Source organism: Triticum aestivum, chromosome 5D (assembly GCF_018294505.1).
Source record: "Triticum aestivum cultivar Chinese Spring chromosome 5D, IWGSC CS RefSeq v2.1, whole genome shotgun sequence".
Lineage (NCBI taxonomy): Eukaryota > Viridiplantae > Streptophyta > Magnoliopsida > Poales > Poaceae > Triticum > Triticum aestivum.
The window spans coordinates 440,105,077-440,127,978 of NC_057808.1; the positions used below are offsets into that span (position 1 = coordinate 440,105,077).

At 44.5% G+C, this 22,902-nt stretch overlaps 1 protein-coding gene across 1 annotated transcript; it reads left to right on the top strand.

The window, feature by feature from the left end:
* Positions 1-19,532: 19,532 nt before the first annotated feature.
* LOC123122518 (transcriptional regulatory protein AlgP) lies at positions 19,533-22,596 on the top strand. The gene is made up of 4 exons (XM_044542715.1): positions 19,533-19,706; positions 20,828-21,832; positions 21,911-21,994; positions 22,136-22,596. Exons 2-4 carry the CDS (start codon positions 20,866-20,868, stop codon positions 22,264-22,266), a joined length of 1,182 nt encoding a protein of 393 aa, XP_044398650.1. The 5' UTR covers positions 19,533-19,706; positions 20,828-20,865; the 3' UTR covers positions 22,267-22,596.
* Positions 22,597-22,902: the final 306 nt, after the last annotated feature.

Here is a 22,902-nt window from a genome sequence, read left to right on the forward strand (position 1 = left end):
TTTGATTTTTCAACCAATTTATATGCACTAGAGCATGTGCATGTAGTTCAAATTTGAATTATGCACATAAATGCATTGAAAACTCAGTTAATGCATAAAAATGTCCAAACGAACCCCGAAAATCCACAAAAATTGACACAACACTCCTGTTGTTCGATGTTGACACGAGAAAAAATTTGAAAGCAATAAGAGGCAATGGATATCGTTTCGTCCCCAAAGGTGGGACGTGATACGTCTCCAACGTATCTATAATTTTTGATTGTTCCATGCTATTATATTATCTCTTTTGGATGTTTAATGGGCTTTACTATGCACTTTTATATTATTTTTGGGACTAACCTATTAACCCAGAGCCCAGTGCCAGTTTCTGTTTTTCTCCTTGTTTCAGTGTTTCGCAGAAAAAGAATATCAAACGGAGTCCAAACGGAATGAAACCTTCGGGAGAGTTATTTTTGGAACGGAAGCAATCCAGAAGACTTGGAGTATACGTAAAGGAAGCAACAAGGAAGGCACGAGGCAGGGGGGCGCGCCCACCCCCTGGGAGCGCCCTCCACCCTCGTGGGCCCCTCGTGGCTCCCCTGACCGACTTCTTTCGCCTATATATTCCCATATACCCTAAAACCTTCGGGGAACAGAAGAGATCAGGAGTTCTGCCGCCGCAAGCCTCTGTAGACACCAAAAACCAATCGGGGCCCTGTTCCGGCACCCTGCCGGAGGGGGGAACCCTCACCGGTGGCCATCTTCATCATCCCGGCGATCTCCATGACGAGGAGGGAATAGTTCACCCTCGGAGCTGAGGGTATGTACCAGTAGCTATGTGTTTGATCTCTCTCTCTCTCTCGTGTTCTTGATTTGGCACGATCTTGATGTATCGCGAGCTTTGCTATTATAGTTGGATCTTATGATGTTTCTCCCCCTCTACTCTCTTGTAATGGATTGAGTTTTCCCTTTGAAGTTATCTTATCGGATTAAGTCTTTAATGATTTGAGAACACTTGATGTATGTCTTGCATGGGATAACCGTGGTGACAATGGGTTATTCTATTGATTCACTTGATGTATGTTTTGGTGATCAACTTGCGGGTTCCGCCCATGAACCTATGCATAGGGGTTGGCACACGTTTTTGTCTTGACTCTCTGGTAGAAACTTTGGGGCACTCTTTGAAGTACTTTGTGTTGGTTGAATAGATGAATCTGAGATTGTGTGATGCATATCGTATAATCATACCCACAGATACTTGAGGTGACATTGGAGTATCTAGGTGACATTAGGGTTTTGGTTGATGTGTGTCTTAAGGTGTTATTTTACTACGAACTCTAGGGCTGTTTGTGACACTTATAGGAATAGCCCAATGGATTGATCGAAAAGAATAACTTTGAGGTGGTTTCGTACCCTACCATAATCTCTTCGTTTGTTCTCTGCTATTAGTGGCTTTGGAGTGACTCTTTGTTGCATGTTGAGGGATAGTTATGTGATCCAATTATGTTATTATTGTTGAGAGAACTTACACTAGTGAAAGTATGAACCCTGGGCCTTGTTTCCTAGCATTGCAATACCGTTTGTGCTCACTTTTATCATTAGTTACCTTGCTGTTTTTATATTTTCAGATTACAAAAACCTATATCTACTATCCATATTGCACTTGTATCACCATCTCTTCGCCGAACTAGTGCACCTATGCAATTTACCATTGTATTGGGTGTGTTGGGGACACAAGAGACTCTTTGTTATTTGGTTGCAGGGTTGTTTGAGAGAGACCATCTTCAACCTACACCTCCCACGGATTGATAAACCTTAGGTCATCCACTTGAGGGAAATTTGCTACTGTCCTACAAACCTCTGCACTTGGAGGCCCAACAACGTCTACAAGAAGAAGGTTGCGTAGTAGACATCAAGCTCTTTTCTGGCGCCGTTGCCGGGGAGGCTAGGTAAGCGGCACTCACACCCTGTCAACTAAGCTCTTTTCTGGCGCCGTTGCCGGGGAGGTGAGTGCTTGAAGGTATATCTTTAGATCTTGCAATCGAATCTTTTTGTTTCTTGTTTTATCACTAGTTTAGTCTATAAAAGAAAACTACAAAAAAATGGAATTAAGGGTGCCTGATATGCTTCATCTTTTTAATGTCTTTCGTGAAAATGATGGAAAGGAAAATTGTGCTCAAGTGCTAGAAGAAGAATGCATTAGAATGTTTGGCACTAAATATGTGAATGATGAGCATGATTGCAATGTTGTTAGTATGAATTCTTTGAATACCCATGATGCTAATGATATGCAAGGCCACAAACTTGGGGATGCTATGTTTGATGAAGATGATATTTTTAGCCTCCCAAGTTTTGATGAGCAAATTTATTATGATGATCGCATGCCTCCTATTTATGATGATTATTGTGATGACACGTATGCTATAAAGAATAAAGATAACCATGAAAATTGTCATCATGATTTTAATTTTCAATTGGATTATGCCTCACATGATAGTTATTTTGTTGAGTTTGCTCCCACTACTTTCCGTGAGAAGAAATTTGCTTATGTGGAGAGTAATAGAAATTCTATGCTTGTAGATCATGAAAAGAATGCTTTAGGTGCTGGTTATATTGTTGAATTCATTCATGATGCTACTGAAAATTATTATGAGGGAGGAATATATGCTTGTAGGAATTACAATAATATCAAGTTTCCTCTCTATGTGCTTAAAGTTTTGAAGTTATGCTTGTTTAGCCTTCCTATGCTAGTTGATTATTGTTCCCATAAGTTGTTTACTCACAAAATCCCTATGCATAGGAAGTGGGTTGGAATTAAATGTGCTAGTCATATTCTTCATGATGCTCTCTTTATGTTTCATTCTTATCTTTTATGCGAGCATCATTGAAATCATCATGCCTAGCTAGGGGCGTTAAACGTTAGCGCTTGTTGGGAGGCAACCCAATTTTATTTTTATTTCTTGCTTTTTGGTTCTGTTTAGTAATAAATATTTGATCTATCCTCTGGTTAGATGTGGTTTTATGTTTTAATTACTGTTTGTGCCAAGTAAGACCTATAGGATCTTCTTGGATGATAATTATTTGATCTTGCTGAAAATTCCAGAAACTTTCTGTTCACGAAAACAATTGTTTAAAATCACCAGAACGTGATAAATACTGATTCCAATTGCATAATATCAATAATCAAATTTTCTAGGCCTTCCTATTTTGGTAGATTTTTCTGAGTTCCAGAAGTTTGCGTTAGTTACAGATTACTACAGACTGTTCTGTTTTTGACAGATTCTGTTTTTCGTGTGTTGTTTGCTTATTTTGATGACTCTATGGCTAGTAAAATAGTTTATAAACCATAGAGAAGTTGGAATACAGTAGATTTAACACCAATACAAATAAAGAATAAGTTCATTACAGTACCTTGAAGTGGTGTTTTGTTTTCTTTCGCTAACGGAGCTCACGAGATTTTCTGTTAAGTTTTGTGTTGTGAAGTTTTCAAGTTTTTGGGTAAAGATTCGATGGACTACAGAATAAGGAGTGGTAAGAGCCTAAGCTTGGGGATGCCCAAGGCACCCCAAGGTAATATTCAATAACAACCAAGAGCCTAAGTTTGGGGATGCCCCAGGTGGCATCCCCTCTTTCGTCTTCGTTCATCGGTAACTTTACTTGGAGCTATATTTTTATTCACCACATGATATGTGTTTTGCTTGGAGCGTCATTTTATTTTATTTTGTTTTGCTTGCTGTTTGAATAAAATACCAAGATCTGAAATTCTTAAATGTTAGAGAGTCTTCACATAGTTGCATAATTATTGAACTACTCATTGATCTTCACTTATATCTTTCGTAGTAGTTTGTCGTTTGCTCTAGTGCTTCACTTATATCTTTTAGAGCACAATGGTGGTTTTATTTTGAAGAAATAGATGAACTCTCGTGCTTCACTTATATTATTTTGAGAGTCCTAAACAGCATGGTAATTTTCTTTGGTTATGAATTTAGTCCTAATATGATGGGCATCCAAGATGGGTATAATAAAAACTTTCATATAAAGTGCATTGAATACTATGAAAAGTTTGATTCTTTATGATTGTTTGAGATATGAAGATGGTGATATTAGAGTCATGCTAGTGGAGTAGTTGTGAATTTGAGAAATACTTGTTCTAAAGTTTGTGATTCCCGTAGCATGCACGTATGGTGAACCGTTATGTGATGAAGTCGGAGCATGATTTATTTATTGATTGTCCTCCTTATGAGTGGCGGTCGGGGACGAGCAATGGTCTTTTCCTACCAATCTATCCCCCTAGGAGCATGCGCGTAGTACTTCGTTTTGATAACTAATAAATTTTTGCAATAAGTATATGAGTTCTTTATGACTAATGTTGAGTCCATGGATTATACGCACTCTCACCCTTCCACCATTGCTAGCCTCTCTTATACCGCGCACCTTTCGCCGGGTATCATACACCCACCATATACCTTCCTCAAAACAGCCACCATACCTACCTATTATGGAATTTCCATAGCCATTCTGAGATATATTGCCATGCAACTATCCACCGTTCCGTTTATTATGACACGCTCCATCATTGTCATATTGCTCTGCATGATCATGTAGTTGACATTGTATTTTTGGCAAAGCCACCGTTCATAATTCTTTCATACATGTCACTCATGAGTCATTGCACATCCGGTACACCGCTGGAGGCATTCATATAGAGTCATATCTTGTTCTAAGTATTGAGTTGTAATTCTTGAGTTGTAAGTAAATAAAAGTGTGATGATCATCATTATTAGAGCATTGTCCCAGTGAGGAAAGGATGATGGAGACTATGTCCCCCACAAGTCGGGATGAGACTCCGGAGTAAAAAAAAGAGGCCATAAAAAAAGAGAAAAGGCCCAAATAAAAAAATAAAAAAATGAGAGAAAAAGAGAGAAGGGACAATGCTACTATCCTTTTACCACACTTGTGCTTCAAAGTAGCACCATAATCTTCATGACAGAGAGTCTCCTATGTTGTCACTTTCATATACTAGTGGGAATTTTACATTATAGAACTTGGCTTGTATATTCCAATGATGGGCTTCCTCAAAATGCCCTAGGTCTTCGTGAGCAAGCGAGTTGGATGCACACCCACTTAGTTTCTTGTTGAGCTTTCATACACTTATAGCTCTAGTGCATCCGTTGCATGGCAATCCCTACTCACTCGCATTGATATCTATTGATGGGCATCTCCATAGCCTGTTGATACGCCTAGTTGATGTGAGACTATCTTTCTCCTTTTTGTCTTCTCCACAACCACCATTCTAATCCACCTATAGTGCTATGTCCATGGCTCACGCTCATGTATTGCGTGAAGATTGAAAAAGTTTGAGAACATCAAAAGTATGAAACAATTGCTTGGCTTGTCATCGGGGTTGTGCATGATTTAAATATTTTGTGTGGTGAAGATAGAGCATAGCCAGACTATATGATTTTGTAGGGATAACTTTCTTTGGCCACGTTATTTTGAGAAGACATGATTGCTTTGTTAGTATGCTTGAAGTATTATTGTTTTCCTGTCGATATTAAACTTTTGTTTTGAATCTTATGGATCTGAATATTCTTGCCACAATAAAGAAGATTACTTGGATAAATATGTTAGGTAGCATTCCACATCAAAAATTCTGTTTTTATCATTTACCTACTCGAGGACGAGCAGGAATTAAGCTTGGGGATGCTGATACGTCTCCAACGTATCTATAATTTTTGATTGTTCCATGCTATTATATTATCTCTTTTGGATGTTTAATGGGCTTTACTATGCACTTTTATATTATTTTTGGGACTAACCTATTAACCCAGAGCCCAGTGCCAGTTTCTGTTTTTCTCCTTGTTTCAGTGTTTCACAGAAAAGGAATATCAAACGGAGTCCAAACGGAATGAAACCTTCGGGAGAGTTATTTTTGGAACGGAAGCAATCCAGAAGACTTGGAGTATACGTAAGGGAAGCAACAAGGAAGGCACGAGGCAGGGGGGCGCGCCCTCCACCCTCGTGGGCCCCTCGTGGCTCCCCTGACCGACTTCTTTCGCCTATATATTCCCATATACCCTAAAACCTTCGGGGAACAGAAGAGATCGGGAGTTCCGCCGCCGCAAGCCTCTGTAGCCACCAAAAACCAATCGGGGCCCTGTTCCGGCACCCTGCTGGAGGGGGGAACCCTCACCGGTGGCCATCTTCATCATCCCGGCGCTCTCCATGACGAGGAGGGAATAGTTCACCCTCGGGGCTGAGGGTATGTACCAGTAGCTATGTGTTTGATCTCTCTCTCTCTCTCGTGTTCTTGATTTGGCACGATCTTGATGTATCGCGAGCTTCGCTATTATAGTTGGATCTTATGATGTTTCTCCCCCTCTATTCTCTTGTAATGGATTGAGTTTTCCCTTTGAAGTTATCTTATCGGATTGAGTCTTTAATGATTTGAGAACACTTGATGTATGTCTTGCGTGGGATAACCGTGGTGACAATGGGTTATTCTATTGATTCACTTGATGTATGTTTTGGTGATCAACTTGCGGGTTCCGCCCATGAACCTATGCATAGGGGTTGGCACACGTTTTCGTCTTGACTCTCTGGTAGAAACTTTGGGGCACTCTTTGAAGTACTTTGTGTTGGTTGAATAGATGAATCTGAGATTGTGTGATGCATATCGTATAATCATACCCACGGATACTTGAGGTGACATTGGAGTATCTAGGTGACATTAGGGTTTTGGTTGATGTGTGTCTGAAGGTGTTATTTTACTACGAACTCTAGGGCTGTTTGTGACACTTATAGGAATAGCCCAATGGATTGATCGAAAAGAATAACTTTGAGGTGGTTTCGTACCCTACCATAATCTCTTCGTTTGTTCTCTGCTATTAGTGGCTTTGGAGTGACTCTTTGTTGCATGTTGAGGGATAGTTATGTGATCCAATTATGTTATTATTGTTGAGAAAACTTACACTAGTGAAAGTATGAACCCTAGGCCTTGTTTCCTAGCATTGCAATACCGTTTGTGCTCACTTTTATCATTAGTTACCTTGCTGTTTTTATATTTTTAGATTACAAAAACCTATATCTACTATCCATATTGCACTTGTATCACCATCTCTTCGCCGAACTAGTGCACCTATACAATTTACCATTGTATTGGGTGTGTTGGGGATACAAGAGACTCTTAGTTATTTGGTTGCAGGGTTGTTTGAGAGAGACCATCTTCAACCTACGCCTCCCACGGATTGATAAACCTTAGGTCATCCACTTGATGGAAATTTGCTACTGTCCTACAAACCTCTGCACTTGGAGGCCCAACAAAGTCTACAAGAAGAAGGCTGCGTAGTAGACATCAGGACGTTCCCTATCGAAACCATCATGCTTGTTGTGAGAAGCTCTGATTTGTGAGAAGCTTATACCCAAACCTGCCCCAAATGGGACAAAAAATTTACCACGGCATGTTGATGCTGCTCCATGAGAGCATGCCAAGTTTCATGAATTTCAGACAAGTTTTGGATTTACTAGAATTTAAAAACCAGGTATCTCAATGTTTGCGGCCGAGTGACGGTGGCAGGGTGTTTGACATTCATTCCCATTTCTTGCATGGGACCTAAGCATGCACCCAAGGACAAAGATTTGATTTTTCAACCAATTTATATGCACTGGAGCATGTGCATGTAGTTCTAATTTGAATTATGCACATAAATGCATTGAAAATTCACTTAATGCATAAAAATGTCCAAACGAACCCCGAATAATTCCAATTCTTTTATGACACACATATAGTTGCATGTTCACTGTAGATAAAAGGTCTAGAAATTCAAACACCGTCCATGGCCGCTGTGACCCCATTATGTAATTCAAATCAAGACGAAAAATCAAGTAGATCCCACACAATTTTTTATAACCAACCGTGTGAGATGCAGCACAAAATATCTTGGAGCACCGTCAGAGTATAGTACACATACGGCTTACGCGAGAAGGTGCGACGACACAGTCCACAGCCCGCTCTGAATAAGGACCGTGTCTGATGACACTTTGCGCGCCAGTTTTTTCGCTGAAGCGATTCCAAATTTTCGGCTTCCACGGAAATATCTACCTCCCTGCCCCCTCCCCCTTACCAAAAGCCACATTTCCCCTGTTTCCGCCTTCCTTTCCAAGTTGAAACCTTCACTCCTTCCTTGCAGCGCCACCTCCTCGCCAGCGACCCTCCTTCACGCTGCTTGGCCTCGCCTATCCATCAGGTAATCCACAGCCGACCCCCATCCTCCTCCTCCTTCCACATCCCACATGCCCCGACCGCCGGCGCGAGCGCGACACCTTCCACCCAAATCACCGACCCCTCCACCAAATAAGCGCCGGCCTAAGCCGTGGTGCACGCAGTATAGCTAGGATCTCAAGGAGCATTTGGCAGCAGAGAAGCAAATCGCGACCGCACGCGCGGATGAGGTCGCGATGGCTGCCATTCGTGTCGACCCCCAGATCTTGGAGGAGCACCTCGCCGTCGAGGCCACTGTTGATGCCTCGCGCGCCGATGCCGCGACGCGGTTGGCTGCTTTAAATGACAGTTTGTGGCATTTTCTCGAGGCCACCGTCGGTGCCTTCGACGAAGACTACGAGGTGTTTTCTCAGCGTGCACGTGCTTACCTCATCTCGAGAGCCAGCAGGTTGGTGCCCGGAGCGGCTCAGGAACCTCACCACTACAACGAGGGCACCCACGATGCGGAGGCCTCGCCCTCTTCCATGTCCAAGGAGCCAATCGTCATCGATATCTCCGACAATGAGGAGTAGCTTGTCTTATTAGCTCACTATAAGGACCCATGTTCAGTTTGCTAGCTACTGCCTTTCCTTAACAAATTCTAGTGGATTGTGTTATCTACTTTTACCATGCAATCCTCTACTATAGTGTATATGTTCTATATGTCGTGCAATGTGGTGTTCAGTTAACTGCTTGGTTGAATTCTGCAAATGTGATGTTCAATTCTTCAGGGTGCAATATTTCCAAGTCGTTAAGCATGCTTGGTTTGGTTAACTGTCTGATCTTCTATTACGAGTATGTTATATTGTGCAATGTAGTGCTCAGTTAACGTTTGGTTCATTTGTTGTGGTGTTTAGTTAACTGCTTGGTTCAATTCTGCAATGCGATGTTCAATTGTTGTGGCTGCATTCTGTTATTGTATACCATGTGAGAAATAAATCAAATTTGGCTGTACTGAATACATGATAAACAAATACAATTGCTATATTTCCAAGTTGTTAAGCATGCTTGGTTTGGTTAACTTTCTAATCTTCTATTAGGAGTATGTTATATTGTGCAATGTGGTGCTCAGTTAACGTTTGATTCACTTGTTGTGGTGTTTAGTTAACTGCTTGGTTCAATTCTGCAATGCGATGTTCAATTGTTGTGGCTGCATTCTGTTATTGTATACCATGTGAGAAATAAATCAAATTTGGTTGTACTAAATACATGAGAAACAAATACAATTGCTATATTTCCAAGTTGTTAAGCATGCTTGGTTTGGTTAACTGTCTGGTCTTCTATTAGGAGTATGTTATATTGTGCAATGTGGTGTTCAGTTAACGTTTGGTTCATTTGTTGTGGTGTTTAGTTAACTGCTTGGTTCAATTCTGCAATGCGATGTTCAATTGTTGTGGCTGCATTCTGTTATTGTATACCATGTGAGGAATAAATCGAATTTGGCTGCACTTAATACATGAGAAACATATACAAGTGCTATATTTCCTAGTTCTTAATCATGCTTGGTTTGGATAAATGGGTTTTCTATGTTGCTTGAATTAATCTAATGAAGCTGCAATGTGCTTATTTATCATCAACATATTTTATTGATAGCATGCGAACACTTACTTAACCTGATGAATAACTACCTTATATGTGTTGCAGGGAAACAATGGGAAGCACTGAGGTTTACAAGATGGTACTAACTATTATACCTTGCCTTTTTTTATTCCTTTGCCCCATTTCCAATATAGAGAAGATATTTATGCACATCCTTGTTTTCAGGGTTCACTGATGATTGCCTCTCAAACCACCTCTGTGGTCAGGAGGCGAGGAAAGTTTTCATACAACACCCACGGTTCAATATTGAAGTGTTCCTGAAGAGGTCGAAGGATGGACGGTCAATCATCCACAGGCACTGGCCTAAAGTTGCAAAGACCTTCAACATGAATGAAGGCTCAATATTTGCCTTCCGCTTCAGCAGTTTTCCAGATGAGATGCATCTCTCTATGTACCGTCTATGATGCTAATTTTGAAAGGTTCTAGATGTTGCATGTGAAACTTGCTGCTGGTGCAGTCGTGTAATGGGGTAGCTGAGTGCTGAAGCTATATCATGTTGTACTCCGATGTATTTCAATTCTGAAATCCTGCTTCCTTAATATGGAAATGGAATATATTATGTGCTTAATATGAATGTCAATTAGATTAGTAAATTATTAATAATAGGGCAATTAGCCCGCTAATGGGCCAATTTGCTTACTAATTGGGTTTTCCTATTGCAAACGGTTATTGAGAAAACACCGTGGGTGATGACCTCAGGCAACACACACAGTTTCTAGGAATAAATCGTGTTGGATCAATGAACAATCACACACGACATTCTCTTGAAAATTGTTTGCGTTACGCCACCTTGCGCAAACGTTTTCCTTGGAGTGACTGTGTGGGATGTATATACGAACAAAAACGTTTAGCGGTGACTGACTGTGTGGGATGTACTTACGACCGGAAATGATTTTGCCTGTATAATTGTATTTTTTTAGCACTACTGTACGTATTTCTGTATTTGAGTGCTCGCCGGTCGCACACGACCTCATTTTGCCGAGCGTCTGTGCCAGGAGGGCATATCCCCGACGGTTTCTGGGTCGTGTGGGAAGTACCCCCCCCCTATCGCCCACACTCACTAGGTGATGGTTCCGAATGCCGTCGCGGAAAGGGGTTAAAAACCGGTTGTATAGCACCGACGTGTACCAGTGACTCCTCATTGAAAGCTTTGTTAGGAGAACAAAGATAATATCATCAACATATAGTTGGCATACAAACAACTCCCCTTTGACCTTCTTAGTAAAAAGAGTGGGGTCTATTTTCCCAATTTCAAACCCACGATCTTGTAACAACTCGGTAAGCTGCTTATACCACACACGTGGGGCTTGTTTAAGGCCATAGAGTGCCTTATCGAGTTGGTACACATGATTGGGGAACTCGGGATCCTCAAACCCCGGGGGTTGTTTGACATACACCAAATCATTAATAGGACCATTAAGAAAAGTACTCTTCACATCCATTTGTTGCAACTTGAAGTTATGATGAGAAGCATAAGCAATCAACAAGCAAATAGATTTAAGGCGAGCAACGAGTGCAAAGGTTTCACCGTAGTCGATACCCTCGACTTGGGAGTAGCCTTGTGCCACAAAATGAGCCTTGTTACGAATGATAATCCCGTGAGCATCTTGCTTGTTCTTGAATATCCATTTGATTCAAATAACATTATGGTTCTCCTTTGGCCTGGGCACCAATCTCCACACCTTGTTGCGCTCGAAGTTGTTGAGTTCTTCATGCATGGCATTAAGCCAATCCGGATCCTCGAGCGCCTCATAGACCTTTTGGGGTTCAACACAAGAAACAAACGCGTGATGTTCATAATAGTTTGCTAATTGTCTATGAGTGCTTACCCCCTTTCTTAAGCTTCCAAGCACATTCTTCATGATATGATATTTGGTAGTGAGCTTGGATGCAATCTTGGCAGCACGACGCTCCAATTCCTCCTCAAGAGAGAGTTGAGGAGCGGTAACTTGATCATCGTCTTGAGCTTGATCTTGATCTTGAGCTTGCTCTTGATCTTGAACTTGCTCGGTGGTAAGAAATTGAACTTGGCCATCACTTGGTGGTTCACCACCATCTTGAGGTTGATCTTGCCCTTGGTCTTGTTCATTTGGTTGAGGGCCTTCACTTTGTTCTTCGGAAGCGTGTGGGTCTTGGGTTGGTGATGGTTCCACTTGAGTGGAACATTGTCCTTCTCCTTCGGCCACAAGGGGTTCCTCAATGGGTAGGATATAGCCAACACCCATTCTTCTTATGGCTTGGGGAGGAATTTCATCACCTACATCACAAGTACCACTTTGCTCCACTTGGGAGCCATTATTCTCATCAAACTCCATGTTACACATCTCCTCAATGAGTCTGGTGGACTTGTTGAGGACATGGTAAGCATGAGAGTTTGTAGCATAACCAACAAATATGCCCTCATGAGCTCTAGCCTCAAATTTAGAAAAACGAACACCTTTCTTGAGAATGAAACACTTACAACCGAACACCCAGAAGTACTTGAGGTTGGGCTTGTTGCCGGTGAGTATCTCATATGGAGTCTTGTTCAAGCCTTTGCGGAGATAGAGCCGATTGGATGTGTGACAAGCGGTGTTGATGGCTTCGGCACAAAAGTTGTATGGAGACTTGAACTCCGCCATCATGGTTCTTGCCGCATCCATCAAAGTCCAGTTCTTTCTCTCCGCTACACCATTTTGTTGAGGGGTGTAAGGTGCGGACTATTGATGCTTGATCCCCTCATCACTAAGAAACTCATCCAAGGTGTAGTTCTTGAACTCGGTGCCGTTGTCACTTCTTATCGTCAAGATCTTTGCATTGTGTTGACGTTGAGCTTCATTTGCAAAGTCGATGACGGTTGTTGGGTCTCACTCTTCCTATTGAAGAAATATACCCATGTGTATCTTGAATAATCATCCACAATCACCAAGCAATACTTTCTACCCCCGAGACTATCAAAGGATGGAGGCCCAAAGAGATCCATGTGAAGGAGCTCCAAGGGCCTCTTCGAGTAGATGATAGTCGAGGGAGGGTGAGCCTTCTCATGTAGCTTTCCTTCGATACAAGCACTGCAAGCACAATCTTTGGCAAAACTAACATTTGTTAGTCCATGGACATGGTCCCCCTTGAGAAGACTTTGCAAAGATCTCATATTGACGTGGGCTAAATGGCGATGCCAAAGCCATTCCACGTCAACTTTAGCCATTAGGCATATCGCGGTCTTAGTGGGTCGCTCTGAAAAGTTAATCACATAAAGACCGTTTTTGACATGCCCAACAAAGGCTACTTTAAGAGTCTTGCTCCACAAGAGGGCCACGGTATCAATATCAAAGAAGGTGGCAAAGCCCATGAGTGCAAGTTGACGAACGGAAAGTAAATTGTATGCAAGGGACTCAACAAGCATGACTTTCTCGATCGTGAGATCATGAGAAATGACAACCTTGCCAAGACCCAATACCTTAGAAGATGAAGCATCACCCCATTCGACATTGGTGGGCATAGATGAAACTTTGTGCACGTCCACCACCAAGTCCTTGCTTCCGGTCATATGATTTGTGGCTCCACTATCGAGCAACCATGATCTCCCACTGGAAGCAAACACCTACAAGAGATCAATGCTTGGTTTTAGGTACCCATCTTGTAAAGGGTCCTTTGATGTTAGCAACAAGGGTCTTAGGAACCCAAATAGACTATTCAATGTACTCGTAAGAAGAACCAACAAATTTGGCATAAACATGCCCATCACTAGCACGGCATAACACATAAAGAAGGGTTAAAGTCGCCGGCTTTGTTGGAAGGGGTGGCATTGCCCTTCTTGACACCACCACCCTTCCCATTGTTCTTCTTCTCCTTAGAAGCACCCTCTCCCTCCTTCACAAAAGTTTGCTTGAGAGGAGGAGGTCGTTTGGCCTTGTCATTCTTCTTCTTATTCTTGGACTTGGGTGTAAACCCAATCCTCTCCTTGCCCACAACTTCCTTTTGATTGCTCAAAAGGTCGTTGAGGTTCTTCTCACCTTGTATGCAAGACACAAGGCCTTTCTCAAGTTGCTCCTTCAACTTGGCATTCTCCTCCACAAGATGCACATGCTCACAACACGGGTTAGTAGCATTTGCATTATCAATTAAAACCATATGAGGAAATGTGGCTTTCTCCTTGGTTAGCTTCACTTGGAGTTGATCATGAGACTCTTTGAGGCTAGCATGAGCACTTTTCAAGGCCTTGTGAGCCTTGTCAAGTATATCAAACTACTCCTTGAGTCTAGCATGGTCAACCCCAAGTTTGGCCTTCTCGGATGTGAGCACACGAGATACAACAAGAGCATGATCAAGATCTTTCTTTAACTTAGCATGATCATCATTGTGTGACTCCTCAAGAGCCAAACGATGACCATGCTCTTCCTCAAGCGCATTAGAGAGGTCTGATATCTCATCAGCATAGTCACGACTATGCCCTTCCATCTTAGAGATGGTTTCGTCGTGAGCCTCGATCATGTCATTGGCTTCACCAAGTTGTTCCAAAAGAGCAACAAAGTGCTTCTTGGATTTACCCTTCAGCTTACTCATAAAAGACTCAAATTCATTTTCTTCCTCCTTCGTCCCCTCACTTTCATCAATGCAATCCGTCAAGGAAGGATTAGTAATGATGGTAGTTTTGATGTTGGGGGTTACCTTGTTGGTGGCTTTGTCCATGAGTCACTTGGCGGTGATGTTCTCGTTTGGTGAGTCAAAGAGGGACACCCGTGGAGTTGTTGCAATGGCAACGGAGGCCACGGCAACCGTCTCACCGTCTTCATCATCATCATCATCCTCATTATACTCTTCTTGTGCCACCAACCCCTTGGGAGGAGTCTTCTTGGTGAAGTTGTTCTTGCTGGGGAAGGACTTGGCCTTGTCTTTTCGGATAAGCTTGTCACCATTGTCTTCCCTCTTCTCGTACGGGCACTCCGCAACAAAGTGGCTCACGTTGCCACAATTATAGCATGTCCTCACACGTTGCTTGACCTTGGCGCCACTTGAGTTGTTCTTGTTGAAGTTGGGCCTTGAGTTCTTCTTGCTCCAAAATTGCCGTGAAGCGAGAGCCATGTGCTCATGATAAGCATATTTGGTATCTTCGGGGCAACACTCCTCTTCTTCCTCTTCACCCTCTTCTTCCACACTAGCCTTGGCCTTCAAAGCAAGGTTGGGCTTCTTTGATCGTTGAGATCGCAACACTGCATTGTCGGCGGTCTTGTCCAAGATCCTCATAGCAACAAACTCATCCAACACTTCACTTGAGGACAAGGCGTGAAAGTCCGGCCTTTGACAGATGACGGATGACATGGCCTTATGGTAGGGCATCATGGCCTTGAGAAACTTGCGCTTGATCCAATTGTCATATGTATCCTTGCTCCCGTGATCTCGGAGTGAGACTGCGAGAGTGGTCAATCCCCGGTGAAGCTCACGAGGTTCTTCATCTTCATTCATCACAAACTCATAGGCTTCATTTTGCACCACTTCAAAGTTAGAGCGTTGAATGCTTGTGCTTCCCTCGTAAATGGAAACAACATGTTGCCATGCTTCCTTGGCCACGGTGAAAGGTCGGAGGTGTGCAATATCTTCGGGAGGAATTGCTTCTTGGAGAATGAAGAGAGCGGACTCGTTGAATTGATGGTCCACGGCTTCTCTAGGAATGAAGTTGCTTGGGTCGTGCGGGTAGAAACCTTGCTCAATAATTCTCCAAAGATTAGTAGAACTATGATTTAAATGATGTTTAAAGCGATACACCCAAGAGGCAAAATCCTCATTTTTCACAAGCTTAGGAGGAGGACCAACATGATTCATATGCGTGGAGGGAACCGGTCCTCCATAAGTAAGTGGAGGTTCAACATGGGCAAAGATGCCATTCCCACTTCTACCACTAGTCAAAGGTACTTGATCACTAGTAGTTTCCCCCTTGTTGGAGTTAGCATCCGTCACCTTGTTAGTGGGATCGACCACTTCCAACGGTGCGGTGGAAAGATTAATGCCTTCAAGATATTCCTTGAACATGCCTTTAACCTCGGCCGTCAAGGAGGTTTTCAATGTGTCCAAAGCCGCATTGAATTCATCACGAGAAACCGCGGAACCCCCATCGGCCGCGGACAAGGTGGGACTCGCACCGGGGTGCTCCTCCACCTCGTCCGTGGTGTCAACCATACTCTTCGGACAGCAAAGTCCTTAATAAAGAGACGATGCTCTGTTACAATTGAAAGGATCGATATGGTTGACTAGAGGGGGGTGAATAGGCAACTAACAATTTTTATCTTTTCTTGACCAAATTAAATTTAGCATCAAAATAGGTTGTCTAGATGTGCAACTAGGTGAGCAACCTATATGATGCAACAACAATAAGCACACAAGCAAGCAAGGGATACAACACAATAAAAGCTTGCACAAGTAAAGGTAAGAGATAACCAAGAGTGGAGCCGGTGGAGACGAGGATGTGTTACCGAAGTACCTTCCCTTTGAGTGGAAGTACATCTCCGTTGGAGCGGTGTGGAGGCACAATGCTCCCCAAGAATCTACTAGGGCCACCGTATTCTCCTCACGCCCTCACACAATGCGAGATGCCGTGATTCCACTATTGGTGCCCTTGAAGGGCGGCGACCGAACCTTTGCAAACAAGGTTGGGACTCTCTCCACAACCGAATTGGAGGCTCCCAACGAAACCACAGAGCTTCACCACAATGGAATATGGCTCCGAGGTGACCTCAACCGTCTAGGGTGCTCAAACACCCAAGAGTAATAAGATCCGCAAGGGATTAGTGGAGGGAATCAAATTTCCCTTGGTGGAATGTAGATCGGGGCCTTCTCAACCAATCCCTAGAAAATCAACAAGTTTGATTGGCTAGGGAGAGAGATCGGGCAAGAATGAGATTTTGAAAGGCAATGGAGCTTGGGGAAGAGGTCAACCCTAGGAAGAAGAAGACCCCCCCTCCTTATATAGGGGAACCAAAATCCAACCGTTTTCTGCCCAGGCCCGCAGCTAAGCGGTACTACCGCTCCTAGGAGCGGTACTACTCCGCACAAGCCTAAAAATACACAGTGTATCTACGGTAGTGCCAGTGGCAGCGGTAGTAGAAGGTGCCAGGGGCGGCAGTACCGTGCGGAGCAGTACTACCGTCCTAGTGCCGCTCTACTACCGCTAGAAGCAAAGTGGGAACATAACCTTGCACCGAGGAAAACCCCACAAGCGGTAGTGGAGATGGTAGTACGGGCTGTAATACCACCGGAGTGGTACTACCGCGCCACTACTGCCCTACTACCGTGAATTACAGACCGACAACCGAATGTTGCACGCTCGGGGAAACCCTAAGCGGTAGTGCTACGAAAGTACCCAACGATACTACCGTGGGCACTAGCGGTACTACTGCTAGCAAGATGCTGAAAACACCACAGAAAACATGGAAAATCTCCAGAGAAGGGAAAGGAGGCTGTGGGTGCATATGGGGCTGTGTACGTGTTGATTCCACCCATACCTTTCCAAAGCGGACCCCCTCTTAATAGTACGGCTTTCCTACGACTCAAATCCACCGAAAAGAAACGTAGAGAACCGCCGTCTTCGATAGGCTCCGAGGGGCATCGAATCGTCTAGTGCCTAGACATGAGATATCTGAAATGCTCAATGCACACGATTAGTCCGCAAATGCATTGTCATCAATCATCAAAACCACTTAGGAAGAAATATGCCCTTACATTGGCTACACTATTAACCTTGCATACCAAATATAGGTCACTTGCAATAAAATTATGTCACTATTGCTCCATGAAGGAGTGATGACCTTCCCATAGGTCACTTGCAAGGAGTGTGGAAAGCCCTTCGACATCGCCTTTGTCTTGCTTTGGCTGCATCCATTGAGAAAGCAAGAGGTCGCGTGGGAATGAAGAAAGTGACGTGATTTCTTTCAAGTTTTTCTTCTTCTTCATTTTCCTTTTTTAATTTTGGTTTCTTGGGTTTACAAGTTTTTTTTAAAATATTTTTTCTCGTGTATTGCTCAGCATGCTCTCGTGGACAACACATGTGTGCCCCCTCACATAGCGCACCTGTGCTCCTTATGTTCCTATGTGCAACACATATGTGCTCACACCCGAAGCACACATGCCACGCTCTCACAGATAGTGCATGTGTGCTCCCCACAGGTGGAGCACAAGCAACCCAGAAAAGAAGATAAGGGAGCCATCTCCGCATGAAATACACATGTGCTCCCACAGGCAGCACAAGTGTACTCCCTGCAATGGAGCAGAACTAAACCATAGAAAAGGAAAAAAAAGAGGTGTGCTTACATCAGCAACACATGCGTGCTCCCTGCGGTAGAGCACAACCATAACAAAGAAAGTAAGCACGCTCTAGCTGGCAGCACATGTGTGCTCCGTGCGGGTGGAGCACATCGAAACGAGAAAGAGAAAAAAGAAAAGAAATGAAAGATGTGCTCCCGCACGAAGCACACATGGGCAATGCAGGCGCACTCCTCATGGCCCAGCACATCCAACCACCCAAAGGGGAAAATGAAAAGAAGGAAATACATGCGGTTATCTCTCCTTCCACCACATGTTGAACACGGAGCGCACCCAAGACCCGATGGAAGGTATCAAGGCCGTACAAGGAAAACCCAGCGAACCGAACACCGGAAAAGTAGGATCGGATCGCACGAGGCGACCAGGAGGCGACGAGGCCCTTGCGCGCCGCCGGTGACGCCTCCGGTTCCCTCTCTCTCCATCGGCCGCTCCGGCGGCGGGAGGGAGGGGGAACCTCGGGTCTGTTCGCTAGGTGGGTGTGTAGTAGGGTTAGGGTTGAGGAAGACGCTGCCGAGGCCGTTGCGGTGGTGTCGCGTCGGAATAAGTTTCTCCGGGCTCCGTTCGCGGTCAGGCGAGGCTTTTGCCTTTGTCTAGGAGCCAGCGGAGTTGGGGATCCCCGGGTCTCGTCGAGGTCGTGGGCTTTGGTGGCTGGAGGTCCATCGGCACTGGCCGTCTGGGTCCTTAGATGGGCGATGGATTCAGGGAGACGGAGACCCTTCTTCTTCCTTGTTGGTATGATTTGCTGCTGCTGTTCTTCTCCTTCCTCTGTGCTGATGCTGGTGGGAGATCCTGCTTTGTCCGGGCGGATGGCCCGGCCGCGGTGCTGGATCGGTCGGATGACTCGAGTTCTCTTCCCTCCGGAAGGGACACTTTTCGCGGTACTCAAAGCCAAAGATGGCGACGACTGTTGCAGGTGTGTTGGATTGATGCCCATGCCCTGTCAGCGCTGGTGTCAAGAAAAGAGGAAGCAGCATGGCGGCAATTGTACCGTGGTCGAAGATGATGACCTACTTGCGACTGGTTGCAGATCCTTCTGCTGCAGGGGTCTTCTCTCAAGATTCAGGGATGATGACACAAGGCTCCGGAGATCTTCCTGTGTTATGGTTGTCTTAGGGTACTTTAGGTGTTCATGGTCCTTTGTGTTTGCGTTTCAGTGTGCTTGTAAGGGTCAACTTCTTTGTACTGATTGAATGAAAAAATTCTTTAAAAAAAAAAGACCCGGTGGAAGGTACCTCTTGACCAGTGATTTTCCTTTTTTTTCTTATAAGTTTATTTAGGGGTCTTTCTTATAAGTTTGAACTAGCGATTCAATTCGTTTCTCTGCAATGAAACCGTAACCGTGTGTGTTTGCCACAAACGGGCTTGTTTGCAGGTCCAGGAGGCCCATGCTGGCCGCACATCCGGCGTGCCACACTCCCACTAGCGATACCTCCGCTCCCTTCCCCCACAGCTCCAGTCTTCACTCTCTCCAGCAAGCGCTAGCTACTCTCCCCCGTCCCCCACCCGCCGATAAACCCTAGCTAGCTTCTCCCCGGACCCGCCGGCCTCTCCCCGACGCCGGTGCGCCGGCCGCCAGGTGAGTCACGCGACCGACTACCCCAATCCCATCTCTTCCCCTCCCCTCCGCAATCCCCCGATGCGCTCGTCGCCGGCCGGCGGGCGGCGGCGTGGTTCATGCTGGAACGCCGCCGGCCGGTGGTTCTTCTTAGTCTCTCCCCGGGATGATTTCCTTCATATCCGGGACAAATATAGCATCGGCATTTTCCTACACAGATAGTGGATTTGATTGGATTGGGTTGGGTGCTCGCTCTTACACGAGTTGGTTGCATTTTGCCACATTCTGGTACTATCAGTGTAGAATCCTGTTTGATAATGCCTAGAATTGACCTGACTGCAGAGTGGATACCACATCCTGTAATTAACCTAGACACCTAGTCATGCCCTGTTTGTTATCATACCGGCGGTGTGGTTCTTGGTCGAATGCCGTTCATGGGGTTAGCCTGCCCCCAATGCTCTTCATCTTCGGGTCAGGGAGGGCATGTAAAGCTGGATAGTGGTGGATTGGATTGGATGCTCTTACATGAGCTGATTGCATTTGCTTAATTACATTCTGGTGCCCTTAATCCTGACAGATAACAAATGTATAGAATCGACTTGATTGCGGAGTGGACAACACATCTTGTACTCCCTCCGTAGCTTGCAAAATGGTCTTACATTATGGGAAGTAGTTAGCTTAGCCGTGGCCTGTTTGTTTTCATAGAGAAAATGAGTCTTTTTTTCAGTATATATGTATGGACGAATAGTTCTTTCTTTTAGAGAGACATATGAATTGAGCTAAATCTGCATAAACCATATCGTTTCGCCAGTTGATGGGCACAATCTGAAATAACTAATCCCAGGTAGGTAGTAGAGAGAAGCTGAACTTTTTGTTGTATTGTAATGTTCGATGATTTTCCGTCCGAGCTCTGTACTCTAGCATTTTCTGGATAACAGCATAAGTAAAGGACTGTAATCGTACAATGAGTACTAGAGTGTGACTGGAAACTGCATGACAAGTGTAGGCCAAATTTTGGCATTTCAGTGGTGCTGATGGACCTACCAAGTTGGTACTTGTTGATTGAGTAACTTGTTCGCTGCTGATATTCGTAGTACCTACTTTGCAAATTTCATCACTGATGTGGAGATTTTTGAATCCAGATATCCAGGTTGATTGGCTGCAGTTCTTCAGAGGCACCATGCCTGCTGGTGACAACCCACACTCGATATCAGAGAAAAAGGCAGCACTGAGGGAGTCACCTAAGCAATCTAAGAATGATGTTAATCAGCAAGCCAGAGCTTCTACATTTCCTAAAGACAAAGTTGCTGGGACCGTTGGCATCAAGAGGCCGCAACCTAACGCCCCCCTGAGCCTAACCACCAACCAGCACGCGCCAGGAAATCCCGGGGCAAATGGCCATCTCGTGTATGTGCGCAGGAAGCTTGAGACAGACCAAAGCAAAGGAGGCGCTTCTGCTGGTGCAGAGAGTGCCAATTCTGTGAGCTCAAAGAAACCTGCTACTGGTGGACCGCAGGAGCAAAGTTTGAAGCTTCAGAACAGTGCGACTCATGCCCAATCAGCTCCTGTTTCCGTGTCTCCTGCTGCAGCTGCTGCTACCACCAATGCGTCTCATACTCCATCAGCTCCTGTTTCCGCGTCTCCTGCTGCAGCTGCTGCTACCACCAATGCGTCTCATACTCCATCAGCTCCTGTTTCTGCGCCTCCTGCTGCTGCAGCTGCTGCTACTGCCCCTGCTTTGCACCCTGCAAGTTTGCCGGCTCACCTTTCTCTCGCGAAACAGTCTCCAGGAGTGGTCGCTGCTACTGCCCCTTCATTGCACCCTCCAACTTTGCCAGCTCACCTTTCTCTTGCGAAACAATCTCCAGGGAAGGCTACTGTCCATCCAAGTGTTGTTGTGACTGCTAGTCCGCCGCACTGCAGTGTTGTGTCTACTGCCATGCCTCAGAACTATACGGCTGTCAATACATCGCCTTGTAATGCTGTGGCTACTAGTGCAGCACCTCGTGATGCTGTGGCTACTGCTACGACACGTAATCCAACTGATTCGCAAAGATCAGGGGATCAAGATTGGAAAGCAAGGTTTCTTCGGCTGCAGGCATTCCTGAGAAATAATGAGCAATCAGGACAGGAAGAATACATCCGCAGTAAGTTCATTATTCTTTGTTGACAACAAATTTACCACAACTGCTATCTAAAACACGTGTGCTTTGTCTGAATTGTAGTGCTCCAGTCTTTGTCATCTGTTGGCCGGAGCAAGCATGCCATTGAGCTGGAGAAACGAGCAGTCAATCTCTTAATTGAAGAAGGTACTCAATCTGATTTTTGCAGCTTTGATCTTGCATTTTAACAATGCTTATTGGTATTTGTATTTCCGCACATTGATTCATCATAAATCTGTTTACAATAGCTTGAGTGTTTGACTGCACTTACACCCTTATTTGCTTCAGGGAAGGAGCTGCAGAAGATGAAATCTCTGAATGTGCTCGGCAAGCTTCCACCTGCCGAACATCCATCACTACCAACTCAGCCAACTTTTGGTATGCGTCTGCCGTTCCAGCCATTCCCAGCCCGCCGCTGAGAAGAGCGGAAAATCAGATATGTCACCGCATAACGAGTGTTCTGAAGCTTTCTCATGACAAACTCTTGCGACCCGAACGCTGCAACATGGTCAGCGTGTTTTTGCCTGTGTGAGCATAAGCTTTTCATGCGTATGTCCAAGACTTAATGCTAGCTGAACAGAGAACCCTCTCATGGTGCCGAAAGCGCATAATAGCCGTGCACCTTGCCTGAACTTTGATGGATCTAATGTAACCATGAACCCTATAGGTAGATAACTGCTGTGAACATGGGGCATGTGGTTCACAGACTTCCCTAATCTCTGACCAGCATATTCAACGGTTTGCACTGACGTAGGCTGTGCCAGTATTATTCGTGTGTTGCATCTTGTTTAATTGCACGGGTGGGGATCAAGCCATCAAGGTAGGAACTCCGTCAGCAACAAATAAAAGAAGTGCTAATTTGACTAAGATGCTTCATTATTGATGCTTATATATACAATACACCCTAACCATGACGACACCACGACTATTAATAACAAGTTTATCGCTTAAATACGGATCGGGACAGGCATGCTCCCTCCCAACCAGCACATCATATTTGATCTTATGTTTATGCACAGTAGCAATGATATATTTTTTGATCTTCTCTGATTCTC